This window comes from Mercenaria mercenaria, chromosome 7, assembly GCF_021730395.1.
Source record: "Mercenaria mercenaria strain notata chromosome 7, MADL_Memer_1, whole genome shotgun sequence".
Taxonomy (NCBI): domain Eukaryota; kingdom Metazoa; phylum Mollusca; class Bivalvia; order Venerida; family Veneridae; genus Mercenaria; species Mercenaria mercenaria.
This window is the reverse complement of record NC_069367.1, coordinates 79,802,135-79,823,567: the sequence shown is the minus strand read 5'-3', so window position 1 is coordinate 79,823,567 and position 21,433 is coordinate 79,802,135. Positions and strand designations below refer to the sequence as shown.

The 21,433-nt window shown below is 36.2% G+C and overlaps 2 protein-coding genes across 5 annotated transcripts; one reads left to right on the top strand and one right to left on the bottom strand.

Annotated features, from left to right (window-relative positions):
• The first annotated feature begins 56 nt into the window (after positions 1-56).
• Positions 57-8,924, top strand: LOC123553827 (uncharacterized). The gene is made up of 4 exons (XM_045343494.2): positions 57-178; positions 5,607-5,705; positions 6,860-6,961; positions 8,695-8,924. Exons 1-4 carry the CDS (start codon positions 134-136, stop codon positions 8,869-8,871), a joined length of 423 nt encoding a protein of 140 aa, XP_045199429.2. The 5' UTR covers positions 57-133; the 3' UTR covers positions 8,872-8,924.
• A 416-nt stretch (positions 8,925-9,340) lies between these two features.
• LOC123555287 (uncharacterized) lies at positions 9,341-19,912 on the bottom strand. 4 transcript variants are annotated; one of them, XR_008371844.1, is made up of 5 exons: positions 18,230-19,750; positions 17,819-17,912; positions 17,221-17,368; positions 9,736-9,848; positions 9,341-9,383 (listed from the first exon to the last, which is right to left on the bottom strand). XR_008371844.1 is itself a non-coding variant. In XM_045345945.2 (5 exons), the coding sequence occupies exons 2-5, from the start codon at positions 19,214-19,216 to the stop codon at positions 16,856-16,858; spliced, it is 1,461 nt and encodes a 486-aa protein (XP_045201880.2). In that variant the 5' UTR covers positions 19,217-19,241; positions 19,798-19,912; the 3' UTR covers positions 10,400-16,855. The 4 variants fall into 4 exon arrangements, 3 of the variants coding, with proteins under 3 accessions (XP_053404720.1, XP_045201880.2, XP_045201883.2); XM_045345945.2 differs by lacking the exons at positions 9,341-9,383; positions 9,736-9,848 and adding exons at positions 10,400-17,087; positions 19,798-19,912 and having other exon boundaries at positions 18,230-19,241; XM_045345948.2 differs by lacking the exons at positions 9,341-9,383; positions 9,736-9,848 and adding exons at positions 10,400-17,087; positions 19,798-19,875 and having other exon boundaries at positions 18,230-19,196.
• Between the last annotated feature and the right edge of the window lie 1,521 nt (positions 19,913-21,433).

Here is a 21,433-nt window from a genome sequence, read left to right as displayed (position 1 = left end):
AAGTGGATAAGTGGTTGGCAGAAATATGCCACCATAGTATTTACAATAATAATTCGGTTTATTTTCATAAAACCCTTATCTCCAAAGTAATGACCTAGTGGGAAAGTGACAAATAGAAGAGATAACTTCATACATGTATATCAATATGGCTAACGTTCATGACATATTGCAGATTGTGGTATGTACAAGACAATATCTTATTTTCTTTCAAATAATTACTTAGAAACCATTTATGCAGCTTTTTAGTAAGCTGATGAATGATTTATTAGGTACGGTTCAGTTTATAATAGAAAGGCAAGATTTGAGATAATTAAAGCGGTCCAGACTTTACTTATACTTATTATGTTGATGGCCTTCTCAAGTGTCAAAATTCAAGGCATTGGAATTGGTCACAATTTAACTGTACACGTTAGAACTATACGTAACGTATATGTTTATATCTCTCGAACAAACAGATTAACATTTCGAACAAACTTATAAGGTAAACGTATAATGGTTTTCAAAAGAACGCGTACAGGTCCGTTCCTTAAAATTTCACCTTTTTTTTACCATAAATTATATTTCAACGCAGATAACAATGATGTCTATTGGGCTTAATAATAAAGTGTTCAGATATGTGATTTTCTTCTTTCTCACGCCTGTATATCTTTAAATTATTTAATTGTGTAATTGATGTAAATATTCCCATCTCTACCTCCTTCTTATAGAAAAAGACATTGACAAGGTAAAACATAGAGTATACTTCATTTTGTCAAGCATAAACAAAGATCTTTAAACACTTTTACACGCCTGGTAAACTACAGAGCTACCTCTTTGAGAGGTATACGGTAAACTGCTCTGTCGCAACTTCCGAGGTAGTGCACGTATCTCACGCCTACTCAGTTTGCTTCTTAATATTAGTTAAAATGCAAATATTTGACAATGAAAGTGCTTTCATGACGAAATGGCCAAATTTACTGCTAAATCAGCTTGTTGGTAAACATCACCACGACCACAAATTAAGAATGAATTAGCAAACTTAAAGTTCTCTGTAAAGTTAAATCATATCTACATCGCCTACCATTCCCCGATTTTTGATATTCGATACGCTGCTTGTTAAAATGCAAAAAATATGATGACACTCACCTTTGTTGATGTTCTTTTATCGCGACGTGCACTACCTCGGAAGTTGCGACAGAGCAGTTTACCGTATACCTCTTTAAGAGGTAGCTCTGTAGTTTACCAGGTGTGTTTTAGGGCAGTAACAAAACATACATTTTTATACCGTAACGGTAACATGACATAATTTAAATACCGCCCATCTTGACGGGTCAGTATTACGATATGGTGTCAAGTGTAGCTTCGTTTACCTTGCCTTACACAGTGTTTATGCATATCGGATCCTTTCTCTTTTGAAATTGAGAAAACGGATCCCTCTCTGTTCGCACACAGGACACTCTTTGTGGTAGACAATGAACTCCAACGTCAGTGACCTCAGAAAATCGAAAATTTCATCCTAAACACATTTTTGTGCATAAAAAACATATGAACCACGGAATGACGTAGCTACATACCATTGCTTTTTTATCGTTACATTTGTTTTTATCAGTTAGCACATGTCCAAACGAAGATGGAATGTAGACTGAGGGTACTGGCTTGAATGAACATCGTGCGATGTTTATGAAACTTAAATACGACTTTTCTTGAATATAGCAAATATCTAGTACCTTAGATGTGAAGTCGTTGAGTTGATCCAATCTTACTGTAAATGCACTTTATGTGGTTATTTTAATCATGTTTCATTAAAAATGCCCTACTTTTGATTCCGTTAATGCACGGGATCCCTTTCAGGCGGTGCGATTTTGCCTCACAGGATCTCTCTTGACTTTCTGCTCCCGGCACGGAAGCTCTCTTTGACAAAATTTTCTATCGGCACAGGCACCCTCAACTTCAATGTAAGAATTTTGAGATGATATTCTTATTGAAAACAACATCTCTTTCTAAGGGAAATAGATCATGGTGTTTTTACTACTTAATATGCTTTATAATTGAAAACAAGTCAGCAATTTAACATAACATGCATATTTAAATTTTATTATCAAATTTACTTATACCTTAGTGATACTCAAGTAATGTTTAAACGCGAATTTGTATAATTTGACTTGATACAAAGTGGGGCCATTCATGCATAGCTAGTCTGAAAAGGGGGCGATCAGCGACACATCTGTACAATAACAAAGCCCCGTCCGTCCGGGCACACAAGTCTGTACCGGAAACATCGATATTTTTTCATACCCTGACGCCTGACTTTCATATCGGATGCGTGACGTAATTGAATGTGTCGTGGCATTATTTTTTTTATTTAGTTCAGTATTATTCAGACTATTGAACAAACTTATAGTAGTTACATTACAATGTCTGTGTATGTAATAAAAATGCATCGGTAAATATGCACTCGTTTTTTAGCGGAAGAATACTGCGCTCCTAAAGTCGTGCAAACTATTTCCGCTGCAAAAAAAGACAAATATCAAACAGGGAATGCCACGCACCAAAAACGTAGCCTCCCAAAAACGAAACCTACAGCACTCAGACGTGCACACCACCCGCATACATACACATACACGCGCGCACACACAAGGCCAATACACCACAAACACACACACACATACACGCGCACACACAAAGCCAACACATTAGGACAAAACGAACAAACAAAGGAACACAGTGGGGCACCGCCTTGGAACGGTCAGTGGCAAAACACCACTTGGGAGCTTAAACCGGTTTATGGTGCGCACCCAAACTCGTTCATAGCTAATAACCTATAATTAGTGTGGTGCTTTTAAATACGAACACCACTTCATAACTCTAACTCCAGATGGCTGTATAGTTATCAACAAGCTTTCAGCTTGGGCTGAAGATTGGTGTGTATCGATCAATACAGAGAAATCGTCCACAAGTGATGATAGTCAGGCTCCGCTTAGGGCACAACAAGCTCAATGCTCACATGTACAAGAAATACAGACTGGCATCATCGCCAACTTGTCCATGTGGTGAAGAAGATCAGACTGCGGAGCATATACTTCAGAGATGTAAAAGACATGACCAGGAGCGAGCTGCCACTTGGCCGATAGATATCTCAATCCACCAGAAACTGTATGGAGGCATTGATGATCTGCGGCAAACCACAAGTTTCATCGAGGCTACTGGTCTGACAGTGTAGTCGCGAACGACAAGAAGAAGAAGATAACTCTAACACTGAAATTAAATTGAGAGGACATCGTTGCCGATAGAAAATTAAATATGTCCTAGAGGGTTCCCGTGCCGTGTGATCTTGTGGGGCAAAATTGAGCCGATTCAGATGGATTCCATGCATTAACGAAATCGAAAGTAAAACGTTTTTAGATAAAAATAACTATATCTCATCTTCGTTTGGACTTGTGCCAACTGATAAAACAAATGTAACGATAAAAAAGCGATGGTATATAGCTACGTCATTCCGTGGTTCATATGGGTTTTTTTATGCACAAAAATGTGTTTAGGACGAAAATTTCGATTTTCCGAGCTCACTGACGTTGGAGTTCATTGTTTACCACAAAGGGTGTCCTGTGCGCGAACAGAGAGGGATCCGTTTTTCTCATTTTTGCAGAGAGAGAGAGAGAGATCCGATATGCATATACACCGTGCCTTATGTGCAGGCCGTTAGCAAGTATGGAAAGCAACCAAGGAACTATTTCCAGAGTCTGTTACTACATGTCTTGATATTGATTACAGTTTCTGAATCATTCTAGACAGTTTGAAAAGAACTGTTCTTTCCGAGTTATTCTAAGGTTAGTTTTTCTATGTACCTCATGAAGCCGCTTACTTACCTTGTCTTTAGGTCCTATTCATGAGCTCTTTCAATATCAGCAGAATTTGAACAGTAACATAATCTTAGGATGCATTGCTCCATTTCATTGAATTTGTGAACCAGTCGACTTTGTGTAGGGAACTTCAAGTACAGTTGATCACGGTGTAATTTGATTGACAGATAATGATACATACCTTTATAAAATGCTTTCGGACTAAAGAGTTTGATTTGAAAATGTGGATTCAGCTGTAAACTACTTCTGTACAAACAACCCTAATTATAAGAGACAACTTTTGTTAACCTTTGTGAGTCTAACTGCGTGCAGAGGTGATTTGTTTGCCTCACAACACCTCAATGTCAGTTATAAAGGAAAAAGCTGGATGGAATCGCTTCTATTCATTAGAAAGGCAATCCTTAAACAGTCTGTATACCGCTATTATAATTCAAGATACACGACATAGAAAATAGAGAACAGTAGTTACAAAAAGCAGAAACTTTATTTCGTCATTTTCGAGAGGATGGGGTAAAAAGTTAACCTGTTTCACAGCAAAAAATTTCAGTATATTTACTATGTTGGAATGTATATCGTTAGTACGGATATGTCGTCATACACGCGTGTGATATTAAAATTCAATTTCTACATTAAATAAATATATTAATTTTAACTCTTAGCCTGCTAAATTTCTAAAATGGACTGGTCCATCATTTAATTTGAGCAAAACCATTTATTATTTGAAGGGGTGTTCACTGAAAATTTACTGACTGAATAGCAAACAGTAGGTGCAGATCATCCGTGCAGGTGGTTGAGATTGGTCTGCCCTGCTCACAGAGGCAGAATAACTTGCCTACAGCAGGCTAAATGTTAAAGAATATGCAACATGCTACCCTGCATCAACACATGAATTGTAAGTTTAATATATGCGTTTTAGAGTACAAATATAGCATTTTATTTTATGCTAACTAATGAAATACTGTATTCTATCAGTTAAATATTTTCATATCTCATCACTCACACTGTGAAAATATGAAATCTATATTTTCACACTGTTAGAGATAGAGCTCCGCCCCCTCATTACATTGTGTATGAATTTTAAATTATTTGCTTTAAACAGGATAAAAATTGTAGTCGCACTTTGTTCTTTATAGTATATTTCTCGATTCAAATTATTTTACTTAAAGAGAATTTCATAACGTTATGCAGCAAAAAAATAAAATAAAATGGAACTTTGTTGTATGCGTCTTTATAACGTCACAGCACGTATGACGTCATGTCTGTTCACGCGCGTCTGTTTCAAGCGCTGAGATAAAAAATAGTTGCAAAATGCACATCTCAACGTAATTGAGCATAAAGTAAAAAGAAAATTTGTTTGTTTTTCGTGAATATGGAATATATCTCACCTCGAAGCGAGAAAATTTTCACATTTTCACTCGCGCTACGCGCTCGTGAAAAAATTTGAAATTTTCTCACTTCTAGATCTAGTGAGATATAGGCCTATTCCATATTCACTCAAAACAAACAAATAACCTCTATTTCTTATTTAGCCTAACGCAATTTCGAATAACAAAATAAGAAATCAGTGTCAAAATGTTTCTTTTCTTTTGCATTTTAGTCAGGGATTGATGATGAAGCTGCATAAAGTTTGCTATTACATAAGTCTACGTAAACTCAACTAGTACAGACCTACCTTAAGCGGATTGCCGACTTTTAAAGCTAACATTGTTAGCATCTCGGTTATAATAGCTCAATCGTTCATGGATACTAATAAATGTTTATCTACAGATAGTATGTTATGTGAGTTACGTGGTGAGCGGAGCACATACTACACATGGGGAACATACAGAAACAGACAGCATGCGGTTCGGCTATGATCCGGTTTTGGTAAATAAATACACTTTCGTATATTTATATCAATTCATGCACGGTTGTATGATGCATTCAAGTGAATCTACATGTTCTTAAAAATAAACAAATAAAGTATGACGTCGTCGCTTCTTCGCCGGTGTTTACATGACAAGAAAATGCGTTTGTTTGCGCTTCGTTCGGTAAACACACATTAGATTGTAGAACATGAGGGTTAAAAGTTCTTTTTTCTGTTTAGAAGAACCAAAATGGCTACATCTGTTGATTTCACATAACCAGTATATGACTTTTATCTATTAACAATTTAAAATGGATGTTAAGGTCACACACTGAAGCTACAAGTTTCTTTTCAGTCCGTTTAACAGTTTTTCTTTATTTATTTTAGTCTAATCAGTTTATAAAACATAGAATATGAACAACTTTATATATTGTTATTTTCATCTATGACACTGTAAACAGTTAGTGTTTACTTTAATTGCATCGCAATCTCGTAGGGGTAAGAAGATACACTTTTGTATATTTTTGAACAATAATTATGAAACATATCTGATGATTCCACGGAGAAATGATAATGTTTATATTTCATTGGTAGGGACCTACACTTGAATGGCTTAAGAGTATGTTTTATAAATGATCCAGAATGCATAAAAATATATACTTAAATGAATGCAAAGAACATTTATTTGCTTAACATGTTCAAGATTTTTTATTCAATAAATGTAATTTTAAAAAGAAAACTTGACTTTACATGTAAATGCAAGATCTAAATGTCTTTCACACGTCGGCACCAGATTTAGCATTTTAATGAGTGTTGTATTAACTGCAAGTGGAATTCGAACTAACAATGATTTGATTGCTTGTGTTTAGCGCCTTTTTCCAACAGTATTTCAGTTATGTAACAGTGTGCAGTTACCCTAACTAGTGTTCCTGGATTCTGTACCAGAACAAACATGATCTCCACAAGTTACTGCTTCCATCCTTACTTGAATAAGCGGTGGAGGACAAATGAATTCAGACACAAAGTACTTCATAAAATCGTCGAGGAGAACACCCGACCCAGCAATCCGTAGATCTGCATTCTGCCTATTGAGGTATGCAGGCGGGTTGACCTACCAACGAAATCAACAAAACTGCACGTAATTTCTTGATAAAAGATTAATCAACTTTTTCAGCACCATCTTGTTGCTATAACTACCGGAACGTGTTTTATTGTACCACTTACTCACGATGAACGAGATCACATCAAAAGCACATCAGGGCTCGAAGAAATGGAGGTAATATTCATCATACATTGATAATTTCATACTCTAATCTTATGTGTAAAAACTGCCATGAATTGCCAAGTCATTTTTAAATGTTTATGACTACAGTGGTGTGTACTTTCTGCTATTGTCATAATATTATGTAGAATTAACGTTAATATTATGTCTTAAACAGACTATGAAATGGGAAAGTGAGAAATGTAAGTAGAACAAATGGCACATCTATTTCACAAAATCTCTTACTCAGATACATGTATATTATAAAACCTTCAGTGTTTCCACACAAATACCTTATTCGTCTAGGTAAACTTGTGCAAAGTGTTTTGATGAAATTTAAAGTAATGAACTGTCAAATTTCAATTACAGTGTCCTGTTGTTTTTCCATTTTGAGTTACTTGCTTTTGGATTTTCTCATTTTCTCTGCAAATATTCAATACTGGTATTGTCTAAAGACTGTGGAAGCAAGTTTATACCTGTAGTTTTTTCTATTTTTTCCTTGCAGTTTTATCTTGAGGTGTGTAACAGTCTGCGAGTACCTTTGCTAAAAAAGGTCACATATTGGTATCTAGAACTTGAGACGATATACATTCCGTCTACAACTTTAACACTAGTTATACATCACTATCCTTAGAACAACATTTCATTGTTTATCATATATACCTAATCCCGCTTGTTTCAATTGTTGGAAAGTTTGCCTCAAGACATTTTTAAGTCTGTTTTTAGTTGAGATGACAGAGATCTTCCTCAAAACTCTGTTATAATATCTTCTTCATTAAATCTTCAAATACAAGGTGCAAGTATGACCAGGAACTTGCAAAACTAAACCGTTAAACCATTGTCTACTATACTAATATTGGTTATCAAAAATGTGAGAGTTTTAAAGACAGAATAAATCCAACATGTGAATTAAAAATAATTAAGAAATAATAAGATTCCAAACGTAGTTTATCGTAGAATAACCCGAGTTTTGAGTTCTTATGCGTAAGAATATATCACGAAGGCCTTCGTGATATATTGTTAGGCCTTCGTGATATATTGTTTCGCATAAGAACGAAAACCTCGGGTTATTCTACGATAAATCACACTTGGAAACTTATTATTTCGATTCTAACACGACATACTACTATCAACAGTGTTAGTAAAAATGGTAACTATTTTTTACGACCATGCTACGCTCCTGGATCGGATGACGTCATTGCCTGCGAGTGGTTTATTGCAGAATAACCCAAGATAGATTTCGCTCTACGTGTATATAGGTTATTCCCTGGTCGTGTTAGAACTTACAATAACCACTACATAGACCCAGCGTAAACACAAAAACACGCCAAGTATCCAACCACTATGCGTGTAATACGTAGTTTGGAAAGGCCTTCCCTATCTAAGTAAATGAAAGAGCTGAAATGTATCAAAATTAACCTAGACTAAGTTCTACAGAAAAGACAAAACAAGCAGCTTTCATTCAAATGAGCCGCCCGTTGGAAAACCAACATAGTGGCTTTGCGAGCAGCTTGATCCAGACCAGCCTGCGCATCCGCTCAGTCTGGTCAGGATCCATGCTGTTCGCTAACGGTTTCTCTAATTGTTATAGGCTTTGAAAGCGAACACCATGGATCCTGACCAGACTGCGCGGATGTTGGTTTTCTCATGGCACGGCTCAAAAGATACTTGAATCTTATGTTTGATAAGAGACGAGCTACATAAGTCTTACAGCAATAACAAATTAATAAACTCCGTTCTTTCCGCAGGTGAAAATGATGCGAGAATGGATTGGACAGCTCCCGGAAGTCAGAGTTTATCACGACGATACCCACTTGCCAGCGGATACCAAGAGGTGGTGCGCAACACGAGATATATTTCTTCTGGAGAGAGATGTTAAAGCAATGACGTCACCAAAGTCCCCATTGGTATCCGTTTCTCCATGATTTTCGACGAATTTTTGTTAACTGATTAAAAGAGAAATAAAGTTATCAAAGAGCTATGTAGTATAACTCATAAAACATTATTTATTAAACATATTTATATATAATTCCTGGAGAAAGCACTTGTAATCATTTAAATATTACTAAAGAGTATTTTCATCGTAATTGGGATTGAAACCCTGTCAAAATCCGTTCAGATACGATAAGTTATGCTTAAATATAACTTAATGCCGCATCCAAAGAAATACAATTAGCCTTAAACGCGGCTCACAGAGCGATCCTATAACCTTGAAATAAAATCAGTACGTGACACTTCAAATATCATCATCATCAATTGTGGAAACTGAACTCTTCATTCGAGACAGAAAGTTCAGAGAAAGCTGCTAGATGTTTTATCTAAATTAGCGAAACGTCTTTTTACCACATATTTCGTTCCGTATATCAGATTATCATTTATAAATCAGTATGATACTACCTTCTAAATACGGATAACTGCAAGCTTGTAAGGTTCAGAACTGAAGACAAAAAAGAAACTTACTATAGATACGTGTAACATTTCTTAGAACAGTATTTTGGATAGTGCTCCGCCCTATCGTTATTACCGTGGTATGGAATCTATCATAGAAATTGTCTTATCAACACAAACTTCATTATTTTTCTATCAAACACATATAATTTATAACAAAACATAAATTCAGAATCAGTATTGTTTGATAAAAACATTAATGTTAAAAACGTTGTACTTGCATTTACGGGATTAGCATGCCGTTTTACATGTATAACACACATATTTAGTTTAACAGTAGTTTATTGCATTTGTTGTTGAAACATATCAACAATAATACGAACAGTAAAAGTAATACATACAAATGAATTGGGCCAAGAGTTATGCCACCATCAATAAATGACCCGTTCCACGTGAAGTCAAATCAACACCACTCTAAAAATGTGACAGTATAGGATGACTTTCTAACCATGAACTAAAATTGAAAATACATGAATGTGTTTAAAAGTAATAAATTAAGATTTGAAAAGAAATCGAAAAAGGAGATAAAGATTAACGTGAGAGAAAAATAATTATAACCAAGAAGACAGAATTTACTGACCAAACGTAAGTAATTTCATTATTAAATAAAGAATCGGAAATCTGCACATAAAAATGTGAAAGAGATAAAAAGAAGTATTTATTTCGCCGTACCAACGTGCACGCAACACGCAACACATTGGCTTCTCTATTAATAAGTACACTTTTTCGCGTATAAATGTCTGAAGAAGTCCGCGGGAATATTTCGGTCGAGGTAACGGGCATATCCCAAGGGCTTCTGGAGACGTTAATGCACAAAACAAACATATTTTGTTGCTATTCTTGCAAACCATGACAAGAAGACTAAATGTAGTTTTCACAGGGGATGCCTTTACGATCCCGGCACAACTTTTATTTCCCATTCTGTTCTTCTTGGAAACGGTCAATATGATTGTTTTAATTATCCACCGGCTCTCACAAATCAATAGTACAACAAAAAAGCATGAATACAATGTTTTCAAAAGATCCTTTTTATTTCTCGTTATTGCCAATATGCATATCACTTACAAATTCGATAAACAGGAACATGATTTCAAAAATAATAATCTTATATACGAGATATTAATCATTAAAGGTACAGATACGCATGAATATATCCGTGCTTTAAAAATTTACATGATTTCTTAGGGTAACTAAATAAAAACATACCGACTGATACTTCCAAAATATCGTTTGCATGATTTGTTATAAGAAACAATTGCACAAGTTACACGCGATTCCATACATTCACAAATATCGACAAAATTGATGACGAAGAATTCAAAAAAAAAGAAAAAAAAAGGAAGAAAAGAAAAAAAGAAAAGAAAAACAATGGGCGACTCTGTATGGAAGATGGCAATGCGTTTATGGTTAGTGTGAAAAAGCAAAAAAAAAAAAAAATAATAAAATAAAATAAAAAAAAAAATAATAATAATTAAAAATAAGAATAAAAGAAACACTATAATACTATAACGTTGATAATTTTATATATTTTATGCTACGAAAAAAGGTTATTATAGAAGGATCAAGACAAAGATTTCAGATGTCCATCTGTGCAAGAATAAAAATTCGCCCCTTGCAAGGCATTTCAAAAATAAAAATCGTGATTTAACAGCAAGTTAATTGCCTTGTTAATTCTCGTGATAACATGGGCCGATCCAGTATAAAAAAGTTTTTACATAAGAAATTGTGTTTCTGTATAAGAAAGATCAAAAGTTTTAGTTTCATTTCAGAAAAAGGTTTAACCTTCCCGTTGCCAGTATGTTGACTTATTTAAAGTGATCATTTTTAGCAGTTATACAATTTTCTAAATAATATTAATCTCTGGATGGCAAAGATAATAGAGGAAAGATGCTGGAACCCAAAAAAGTATCTGAACCCACAGCCGCTAACATTCTGTAGGCCAGCAGTCGCTAACATTTTCTAGACTAGCAGTTACTAACATTCTTTTGACCAGCAGTCGCTTAATTTTCCTAGGCCAGCATTCGCTTACATACTTTAGACCAACAGTCGCTAACATTCTTTGGACAAGCAGTCGCTAACATTCTCTCGGCCAGCAGCCGCTAAAATTCTCTGGACTAGCAGTTGCTAACAATCTCTTCACCAGCAGTCGCTAAACTTCCTAGGCCAGCAGTCACGAACATTCTTCGGTCAAACAGTCGCTAACATTCTGTCGGCCAGCAGCCGCTAAAGTTCTCTGGACTAGCAGTTGCTAACAATCTCTGAAGCAGCAGTCACTAAAATTTCCTAGGTCAGCAGTCACTTACATTCTAAGGCCCAACAGTCGTTAACATTCTTTGGACCAACAGTCGCTAACATTCTCTAGGCCAGCTGTCGCTAAGATTCTCTCGACCGACAGTCGCTAAATTTCTCTTGGTCAGCAGTCACTTACATTCTCTGGACCAGCAGTCGCTAATATGCTCTTTACAAGCATTCTCTAGCATTTCTGAGCTGGCAGTTCGTTCTAAAATTATCTGGACTAGTAGTCGCTAACATTCATTCGGCCGGCAGTCGATAACATTCCAGGAACCAGCAGGCGCTGACATTTAATGGGCAAGCAGTCGCAAACAATATCTGGACCAGCAGACGCTAACATTCTCTGGACAAGCAGTCGCTAAAATTCTCTAGGACAGCTGTCGCTAACATTCCTTAAACTAACAGTTACTAACATTCTCTAGACCATAAGTCTGTAACATGCTCTGGGGCAATAGTCGTTAACATTCTTTGGACCAACAGTCAATTACATTCTCTGGAACAATAGTCGCTCACATTCTCTGGACTAGCAGCCATTAACATTATTTTGACCAACATGCGTTAACATTCTTTGTACCAACAGTCGCTTATATTCTCTGGGCCAATAGCCGCTCAAATTCTCTGGACTAGCAGTCGCTAACATTCTTTTGAACAACAGGCGGTAACTCTAACATTCTCTGGATTAGCAGCCGCTAATATGCTCTTTGGAAGCAGTCGCCAGCATTCTCTGTGCTAAAATTTTCTGAACCAAAAACATTAATTTGGTCGTTAACATTTATTTGGTCAGCAGTTACTAACATTCTCTGGACCAGCAGTCGCTAAAAGTCTCTGAATAAGCAGACGCTGAAATTCTCTTGGCAAGCAGTCGCTACCATTCTCTGGGCCACTGTCGCTAATACTCCATGGGTCATCAGTTGCTACCAATCTCTGTGTCAGCAGTTGCCGACATTCTCTAAGCCACAGTCGTTAACATTCCATGGGTCAGCAGACGCTGACCTTCCACGGGCCAACAGTTGCTAACATTCTCTGACCAGCAATAATGTACATTCTTTTGACCAGCAGTCGCTAACATTTTCTAGGCCAGCTGTCGCTTACCTTTTCTGGACTAGCACTTGCTAGCATTCTCTGGACCAGCAGTCGCTAACATTCTCTAGGCCAGCAGACGCTAACATTTTTTTGGACCAACAGTCACTAAAATCTCTGGACAAGCTGACGCTAAAATTCTCTTGCCAAGCACTTGCTACCATTCTCTGGGCCATAGTTGCTAATACTCCATTAATTTGGTCGTTAACATTTACTTTGTCAGCAGTTACTAACATTCTTTGGACCAGCAGTCCCTAAAATTCTCTGAAAATTCTCTTGCCGAGCAGTCGCTACCATTCTCTGGGCCATAGTCGCTAATATTCTATGGGCCGTCAGTCGCTACTATGTTCTGTCCCAGTTGTCGCTACCAATCTCTGTGACAGCAGTTGCTGACATTCTCAAAGCCAACAGTCACAGTCGTTAACGTTCCATGGGTCAGCAGCCGCTGACCTTCCACGAGCCAACAGTTGCTAACATTATCTGACAAGCAGTTGCTGACATTCTCTTGACCAGCAGCCGCTAACCTTTTCTGGACTAGCAGTTGCTACCATTCTCTGGACCAACAGCCGCTTACATTCTCTAGGCCAGCAAACGCTAACATTCTTTGGACCAACAGTCACTAACATTTTCCCGGCCAATAGTCGCTTACATTCTGTGGGCCAGCAGTCGCTAACTTTCCCAAGGTCAGCAGTCGCCAACATTATTTGAGCCAACAGTCACTTACGTTCTCTGGACCAGCATTCGCTAATATGCGTTTTGCAAGCAGTCGCTAGCATTCTCTGAGCTGGCAGTTGCTAAAATTCTCTGACCCAGCAGTCGCTAACATTCATGTCACTAACATTCATTTGGCCAGCGTGCGTTAACTTATACCTTGTCAGCCATTTCTAACAGTCTCTCGACCGGCAGACGCTAAAATTCTCTCGGCATGCAGTCGCTAACATTCATGGGCCAGCATTTGCTAACATTCTCTGAGCGGGAACTTGCTATCATTCACTGTGTCAGCAGTCGTTACCAACTAAGGGCCGCAGTCGCTAATATTCTCTGGACCAGCAGTCGCTAACATTTTCTAGGCCAGCAGACGCTTACATTCTTTGAACCAACAGTCGCTAAAATCTCTGAACAAGCAGACGCTAAAATTCTCTCGCCAAGCAGTCGCTACCATTCTCTGGGCCATAGTCGCTAATACTCCATTAATTTGGTCGTTAACATTTACTTGGTCAGCAGTTAATAACATTCTTTGGACCAGCAGTCGCTAAAAGTTTCTGGACACGTAGACGCTAAAATTCTCTTGCCAAGCAGTCGCTACCATTCTCTGGGCATAGTCGCTAATATTCTATATTCTATTCTATACTGTTGCTAACATTCTCTGACTAGCAGTTGCTGACATTCTCTTGACCAGCAGTCGCAAACCTTTTCTGGACTAGCAGTTGCTTACATTCTCTGGACCAGCATTCGCTCACATTCTCTAGGCCAGCAGACGCTAACATTCTTTGGACCAACAGTCACTAACATTTTCCCGGCAAACAGTCGCTAACATTCTCTGGACCAGCAGTCGCTAACTTTCCCAAGGGCAGTTGTTTGAGCCAACAGTCACTTACGTTCTCTCGATCAGCATTCGTTAATATACTCTTTGCAAGCAGCCGCTAGCATTCTCTGAGCTGGCAGTTGCTAAACTTCTCTGAACCAACAGTCGCTAACATTCATGTCACTAACATTCATTTAGCCAGCATGTGTAAACTTTTTCTAGGTCAACCGTTTCTAACAGTTTCTGGACCAGCAGACGCTAAAATTCTCTTGGCCAGCAGTCGCTAACATTCTCTGAGCGGGAACTTGCTACCATTCACTGTATCAGCAGTCGTTGCCAACTATGGGCCGCAGTCGCTAATATTCTCTGGGCCAGCAGTCGCTAACATTCTCTTGGTCAGCAGTCGCTAAAATTCTCTGGGTCAGCATTCGCTACCAACTATGGGCCGCAGTTGCTAATATTCCATGGGCCGACAGACGCTTAATTTCTGTGTCAGCAGTTGCCGACGTTTCTGTGGCCAAGAGTTGCTAACACTCTATTAGCCAGCAGTTGCTAACATTCCATGGTCAGCATTTGCTAACATTTTCTGGGCCAGAAATTGCTACTATTCTCTGTGTCAGCAGTCACTAACTTGAATAAAATGTCTAACGTGCCGGGTGCAATTAACAAATACGGTTTAAACGTATTATATGCCAATATCAATGTCTTATTGTTTTGGTGTCGACAAAGTACTATGGCTTAGAGAATTAATTGTTGTGTGTGTGTAAGGGAGAGCATCGCGGATGAGTGGGATATATGTATTTGAAAAGTGTTACATTTCAAAATTTTAACTTAAACGTCAGTATAACATTTTTACATCTTTATAAATGTATATAAACACTGAATACAAAGTACTTCAAGCAGAACGAAGACATGTTTCAAAACATGACAATGCAATATCAGTATCATACGAATGTTTTATAACTGCAAATTGTATCTAAAGAAAATCTTGAAAAAGGACCTGAATAATTGTTTTCATAGTAGTTAAGCATTTTAATATGCTGCATGAGTAAAATACGTACTCATTTTGCATTGTAATGTAATGTATTGTATTGTATTGTATTGTATTGTATTGTATTGTATTGTATTGTATTGTATTGCATTGCATTGCATTGCATTGCATTGTATTGTATTGCTTTGTATTGTATTGTATTATATTGTAGAACAGAATAACTGGTTTTAAATTTGGTGTATGACACTTAAGAACATTTCAAAATTTTGGTTTTGTGTCCGGACCGGGATTTGAACCTCTGGATTGATAGTCAAGCGTAAAACCATGTATCCATAAGTACACCTGGCCAACACTTGAGCTTTGTCGGTGCGACTTCAAACCAAACAAAACAATTACTTTTTGTCGTTGACATTAATCCCTTACTAAAATAACGCATTTTACGTTTGTATATTATTTCAGGTTTACTCGTAAAAATCGTAAGTTAAGACTTCAGACGGTTGGTAATAAAATGTAATTAATGCAGCTTCCTCTTTAATATACTTTGATTATAAACATTTCGTTCAATTTCAGTTTCTTTCATATTATGTAAAATAAGCAAAGATTAACATTACGTTTTCTCTATATGAATACTTAACATTATTCAAGTTTGAAAAGACGAATATACATTCGCTATCAGCGGATCAATAAATGCAACCGCGATACCACTTAACATGTGACAAATAAACTTTCTGTAAGATTATATTTTTCGAAAATATATAATACAAATGTTTTATAAAGTTGGACGAAAGCCGAATAACATAATTAGAAACACGTCAATATTGAGTCATATCTTGTCATATCTGTGTCATACGACTGTTATCTAAACAGTCATTAATTCAGGGTCAAATTTTATACAACTATATTTATCTGTTATGATAGTAGTTGTCTTTGAAAAGTGCTAAACGTGTAAGCAGACCGCATACAAAGTTCAATAGTTATACATTCAATACAAATGAGCCGTGCCATGGGAAAACCAACATAGTGGGTGTGCGACCAGCATGGATCCAGACCAGCCTGCGCATCCGCGCAGTCTGGTCAGGATCCATGCTGTTCGCTGACAGTTTCTCCAATTCCAATAGGCTTTAAAAGCGAACAGCATGGAGCCTGACCAGACTGCGCGGATGCGCAGGCTGGTCTGGATCCATGCTGGTCGCACACCCACTATGTTGGTTTTTCCATGGCACGGCTCAAATACATTTTTACACCACAATCATTATGGTTTAATATTATCTCTTTCTTAACTGATATAGATAAAAATTGACCTATATTATTATCTACAACATAGCAAAATTATCAACAGGTAATTCCAATGTTTACCTATCTTGATATATGCATTTAGCTAAAATCTAAACAAGTGTTTTCCAAAACAATGAGCAATTAAATAAAAGAGAGATCGTCGTGCGTATATGCTGCCTCGCGATTTTAGTGTGTAAATAATATGACAGTTGCCCTACAAAACTTGACTTTTTTTAAAAAAAAGTTCAGTAATATTTCTATTTGTGCCATACTTTTTCTGAATCATTTCAAAGTGCCGTTATATCTCAAAGACACTAAATGTGTGCGGATGATGTTTTAGAATACATTCGTAGTCAACAGGGGCAATGTCAATAAAAACTTCCCGCTTCTGTCCCATTGGCACCTGAAATACCGTTTGTGTGACGAAATCTTGTTCATAGTTTATTCCATTCAAACAAAGCTTTTGCACTGCAGCTAATATTGTTGGTGATCCTTTATCCCCTTTTAACTTGACTGTATATCCTATTCTCCTACAAAAGATACGGATTTATTTGTTTCAACCAATCTTCTGCGCAACAAAAAACATGTCGACATAGTTATTACGGCATACAATAAACTCAAGATAGCTACACATTTTAGCGTAATAACACACGTGGTAGTTACCTCCGGGAATGACAGGGTCCTTTCTTGAAGCCAATTGTGCTGTACAAAACGTAAGTCCCCCCGGTATTTACATGTATTCCATGTTCATCGTAAGTCAAAGTACCTTCTGTTACTCCACCAGACCGCCATACAATGTGAGCATTTGTAACTGTAGAGAGAGACGTTGGAAAAATATAATTTTGCATTGTTCTATACATAAATTGAGACTGTAATTTATCTTGTCTCATTAGATTTAGGTAATATGTCAATTAGTTTTGATTTCACATAATGTATTATGACCGCTACACGCGATTGTTGTTTGTAAAATCATGTCATATGAATTCAAGCTATATTATGAAAATGCCTTAATTTGTAGATCTATACTCTCAAAACAAAGTATAATGACCTGTTAGGCAACGAAAACTTTTTATGTTCTTTCTAACGTTATTCAGGTCGTTGGTTTTGGAATTCGAAATAGCCAAATTAAAATTTAAATTATTTTCAATAATTGATATAAGTATATACTAACACGATAGTAATTTGCACTATAAATCAGTCGCCATTATACCATTTATAAACTTTAATTTCTTAGATATAGCTTGCTCACAGATTGACTTACCGTGTCCGGACAAATGAATGGCTGAACGACGACGTGTCAGTAACTTGTTGATGAGTTTGTAGTTTCTCTGTACGCCTTGCTGATTCGTCCAGCCCTAGTACAGTATGTAGAAATTGTTTCAGTACGTTTACAACAATGCGTAAATGTGTTGTTGGAAGATTTGAATTAAAAAGTATTATAAAACAAACAGAGTATTTTAAAAACGAATTGATAAAATTTCAAAATAGCTTAACTTATTACATGTATATAGCTTTTTCTTACGATAGCACGGATGTGCAGGTTCTTTGAATGAAACAATTTTCAGATTATAAACATTATAGTCCTTTCTCCCTACCTGACATGTTTGAAAATACAGTTTTATTCACCTTGCTTTTGACTCTAAGAAAAATCATGTACAGATTAACGGCTAACCTTTATCAGAAAAGCTAAAAGATCCTCTGTGTTTTTCACACAACATTGACCATCCTTATGTCTGATGATACCCAAGTCTTTTATCTCCTGACTTGTCAGTTTATGAATTATGTCACATTTTAAACATTTCTTGTATTCTTGTACAGTAGCATCTCTCTGCGTTTCTGTAGCAACGTACAAAAACGGAAGTCCGACAACGTTTAATAGCAAAAATATTACATTGAGTACTAACAAGATGTAAAATCCCTTACGGAAATATTTGTACTTATCGGTACTGCTGATGCACTTCCTTTGTTTTCGACGTAAAGGGAAGTTTCGGTTGAAATGGTCCACACATGCATAACTCGAATCAGTTGTAACATGCTGAAAGTCATTTCTTTGACCTTGGCTGCAGGCAGAGCGACAACAGTTAATGTCGCTGTTTAAATGTATCAATTCATGTTCGTGTTTGCTTTGAACTTGTGAAACAGGGTGTAAATAACTAGGGCTGCCCATAGAAACTAAACAACTTCCACACGTTTGTGTACAAGGGTGTTGGTTTATTCTATGTTTCACACTTTCATACACATGTTTTTCAGTGAGACCATTTTCGACGACATCGTCTCTAATTCGGTGTATATTAGCGGCTGTATTAGTGTTTGTTTCGCTCGACCTTCTTTGGGCACATTTACAACATGATAATATATCATCAGCTATAGGATGTCTACCACCGGTGTTATTGCACGTTTTCACGCATTGATTGCTAACGCATATTGGTGGGTACCGCTCTGTGTTTAGACTATAATCTTGTACACATGTTTTATCATTATCACCTGAAATCTGCGTCATTTTGTGGCCTTCTTGGATTTCTTTCCAGTAAGCTTTAGCTTCCGTTTCATTTGCATTTTGTGGTTGTAGGTCGTTGTATTTGGTATTTGAATTTGCATATGTTGTGCCAGTCTCAGTTGACACTTCAGCGGTATCTATACTGTTTGATACCGAAAACATAATGGAGAATTGGTTTTACAGTTATCTAATGAAAATTAAAATATAGTTAAAATTTTATGTTCAGTATGTTGCTATGAATAAGGTTTTATTTATTTCAGCTTGATTTATTTTCATTTATGAATTATTATTACTCTATGGACGGTTTATTATCAACGGAAATGAATTGATGTAAATGCCTAATATTGAAAAGAGGTTAAAATTACCTAACATTTTCTTGCATTTCATTTATTTCATTATAATTTTCGTAAATTAAATGTACATGTATGAAATTATGATTATTCGTGGTGGATTATCTTCACGAGATTTATCGTTAAAAATTGAATAATCGATCCTTAAAATATCGTAGTCAATACGAGATTCATTTTTGATATTATTTCTGGATAAAGACGAAATATGACTACACATTATTGATTCAACATGTTTGTCGATATCATAAGTAATCAACTTGCAATATAACAATGAAGTGTCTAAAACTGGGTGACTCGACTGCACACTTTCTATTATAAATACAAAGTCCATTTTTATAGACATTTCGTCCTTTGAAGGATACAGCTTTCTTTAGTACGAAAATAAATGTTTACCTTCCATATGTTTAGTGAATACTTCCATACGCTCATATAATAACAGTAAATATCGGATATGAAGTCACCCAGAAAAAAAATAGAATAAAATAAAAATAGCATTTCTAAAAATTCTACCAGGATGTTAATTGTTTTGTTTTGTACGGGTAATTTCCAAGTTTGTTTTCGTTATCTGCTGTTACAATGATCCTAGCAAAATTAGCTCACTTAAATTGACGAAAAATAAGCGGTAGTTATTTACTTAACATTACAGCACACTTATTTGTCCACACATCAGAGTTTGCATTCCACTTAAAGCTTTTGAATTGCATGTCACCTCACATAATACCTTTCTATAGATCGTGCCTTTTATATAACTTTAATCTCTTCATCAGACTTAGTGCCGTTATATTTTGTAAAATGATTTTGTATGTGATATAGTGTTATGCAACAGTTACAGACTCAAGCAAATATGTAAATTATAATACTATTTTAATTGCAGTAAGAGATTTATCTCCAGACCTCTAGGTGTGTAAAAATTCATTTGCTTAGAACGCCTAATATTCGTTTTGCTTCCAAAGGATCTTTTTTTACATATTTTAGTGAAGATAATTATTTGATAGCGGACTTCAATGTATGCCTTATTACACTGGATTTAAATACCCGTTGATGTCCAAGAAAACAAGTCATTTACACAATAAGCTAATGAAACAGGTGTTATGCCAGGGCGCTCTGTCCGGATACCCACGTCTGTGTGTCTGAAATGTTATCTGCCTCCATGTATGTCTAAGATGTCCTCTGTTTGAGACTATCTAAAACGTACATACTTGCTCTCTACTTAATTTATGTAAGGTTTTATATGTCTATTTTAAATAAACTATACATTTTCCTAAACAAAATGCATTTATGTTCTCTTGTAGAAATAAATGATGTTATTTTTGGTGATATATATACACTTATTGTCATGTTGAAAGAGATTACTTGTCGGCTATTATTCATCATTAGTTGCATTCCGTTATACGGTTTGTTTCGTTTATCTATAATCAACATGATTGGCGGCAAAAATACGAGAAGTCCGTGCATGTATTTGCCACGCCCTTGAACCAGTTTGCTAGCTGAAATCGTCCGAACAACTGCTGTATAAAAGTTACCTTGTAGTATGAATTTAAGCTGTTACGTTGGTTGGATGGAATTCTAGAGAAAGAATGGTTGCTGGGACACGAAAGGAAAATAAGTTTCATACAATTTTGTTGTTGTCGTGCATAACAAAGCTTGATTTAGAACAATATTCAGCTTATAATAAACATTCCTTCAAAATCTCCAGCTCTGCGCACATGTATGTTTGTTAATAGTTGAACAATTATCATGTAACAAAATCTTGATTTAGTGTAATTTGAGATAATCGAAAGTACTGACAATGATGATATTGTTGATAAAATATCGGTATCAAAATGTTCAGTTTTGTCAGCGTGATGTGACACGTATTGTAAATGATAATGACGATACGCAATGATATGTATCAGTATGATAATGTTATTATGATGGTGATGATGATGATGATGATGGTGGTGGTATGATGGAGATTGTGATATTATGACGATATGACAATAATGTTGTTCATGATGATGATGTTTATGCTATTATGATGATATGGTGA

What these genes read in the sequence shown, in the direction of transcription:
- LOC123553827 (XM_045343494.2), top strand. Translation starts at nt 134, where the DNA reads ATGTATATCAATATGGCTAACGTTCATGACATATTGCAGATTGTG. An exon ending in TCGGCTATGATCCGGTTTTG is followed by an intron (nt 5,706 to 6,859) that starts GTAAATAAATAC and finishes CAACTTTTTCAG; the next exon opens with CACCATCTTGTTGCTATAAC. An exon ending in CAGGGCTCGAAGAAATGGAG is followed by an intron (nt 6,962 to 8,694) that starts GTAATATTCATC and finishes TTCTTTCCGCAG; the next exon opens with GTGAAAATGATGCGAGAATG.
- LOC123555287 (XM_045345945.2), bottom strand. Translation starts at nt 19,216, where the DNA reads ATGTTTTCGGTATCAAACAGTATAGATACCGCTGAAGTGTCAACTGAG. An exon ending in TTTTAGCTTTTCTGATAAAG is followed by an intron (nt 17,913 to 18,229) that starts GTTAGCCGTTAA and finishes ATACTGTACTAG; the next exon opens with GGCTGGACGAATCAGCAAGG. An exon ending in CATTCATTTGTCCGGACACG is followed by an intron (nt 17,369 to 17,818) that starts GTAAGTCAATCT and finishes CTCTCTCTACAG; the next exon opens with TTACAAATGCTCACATTGTA.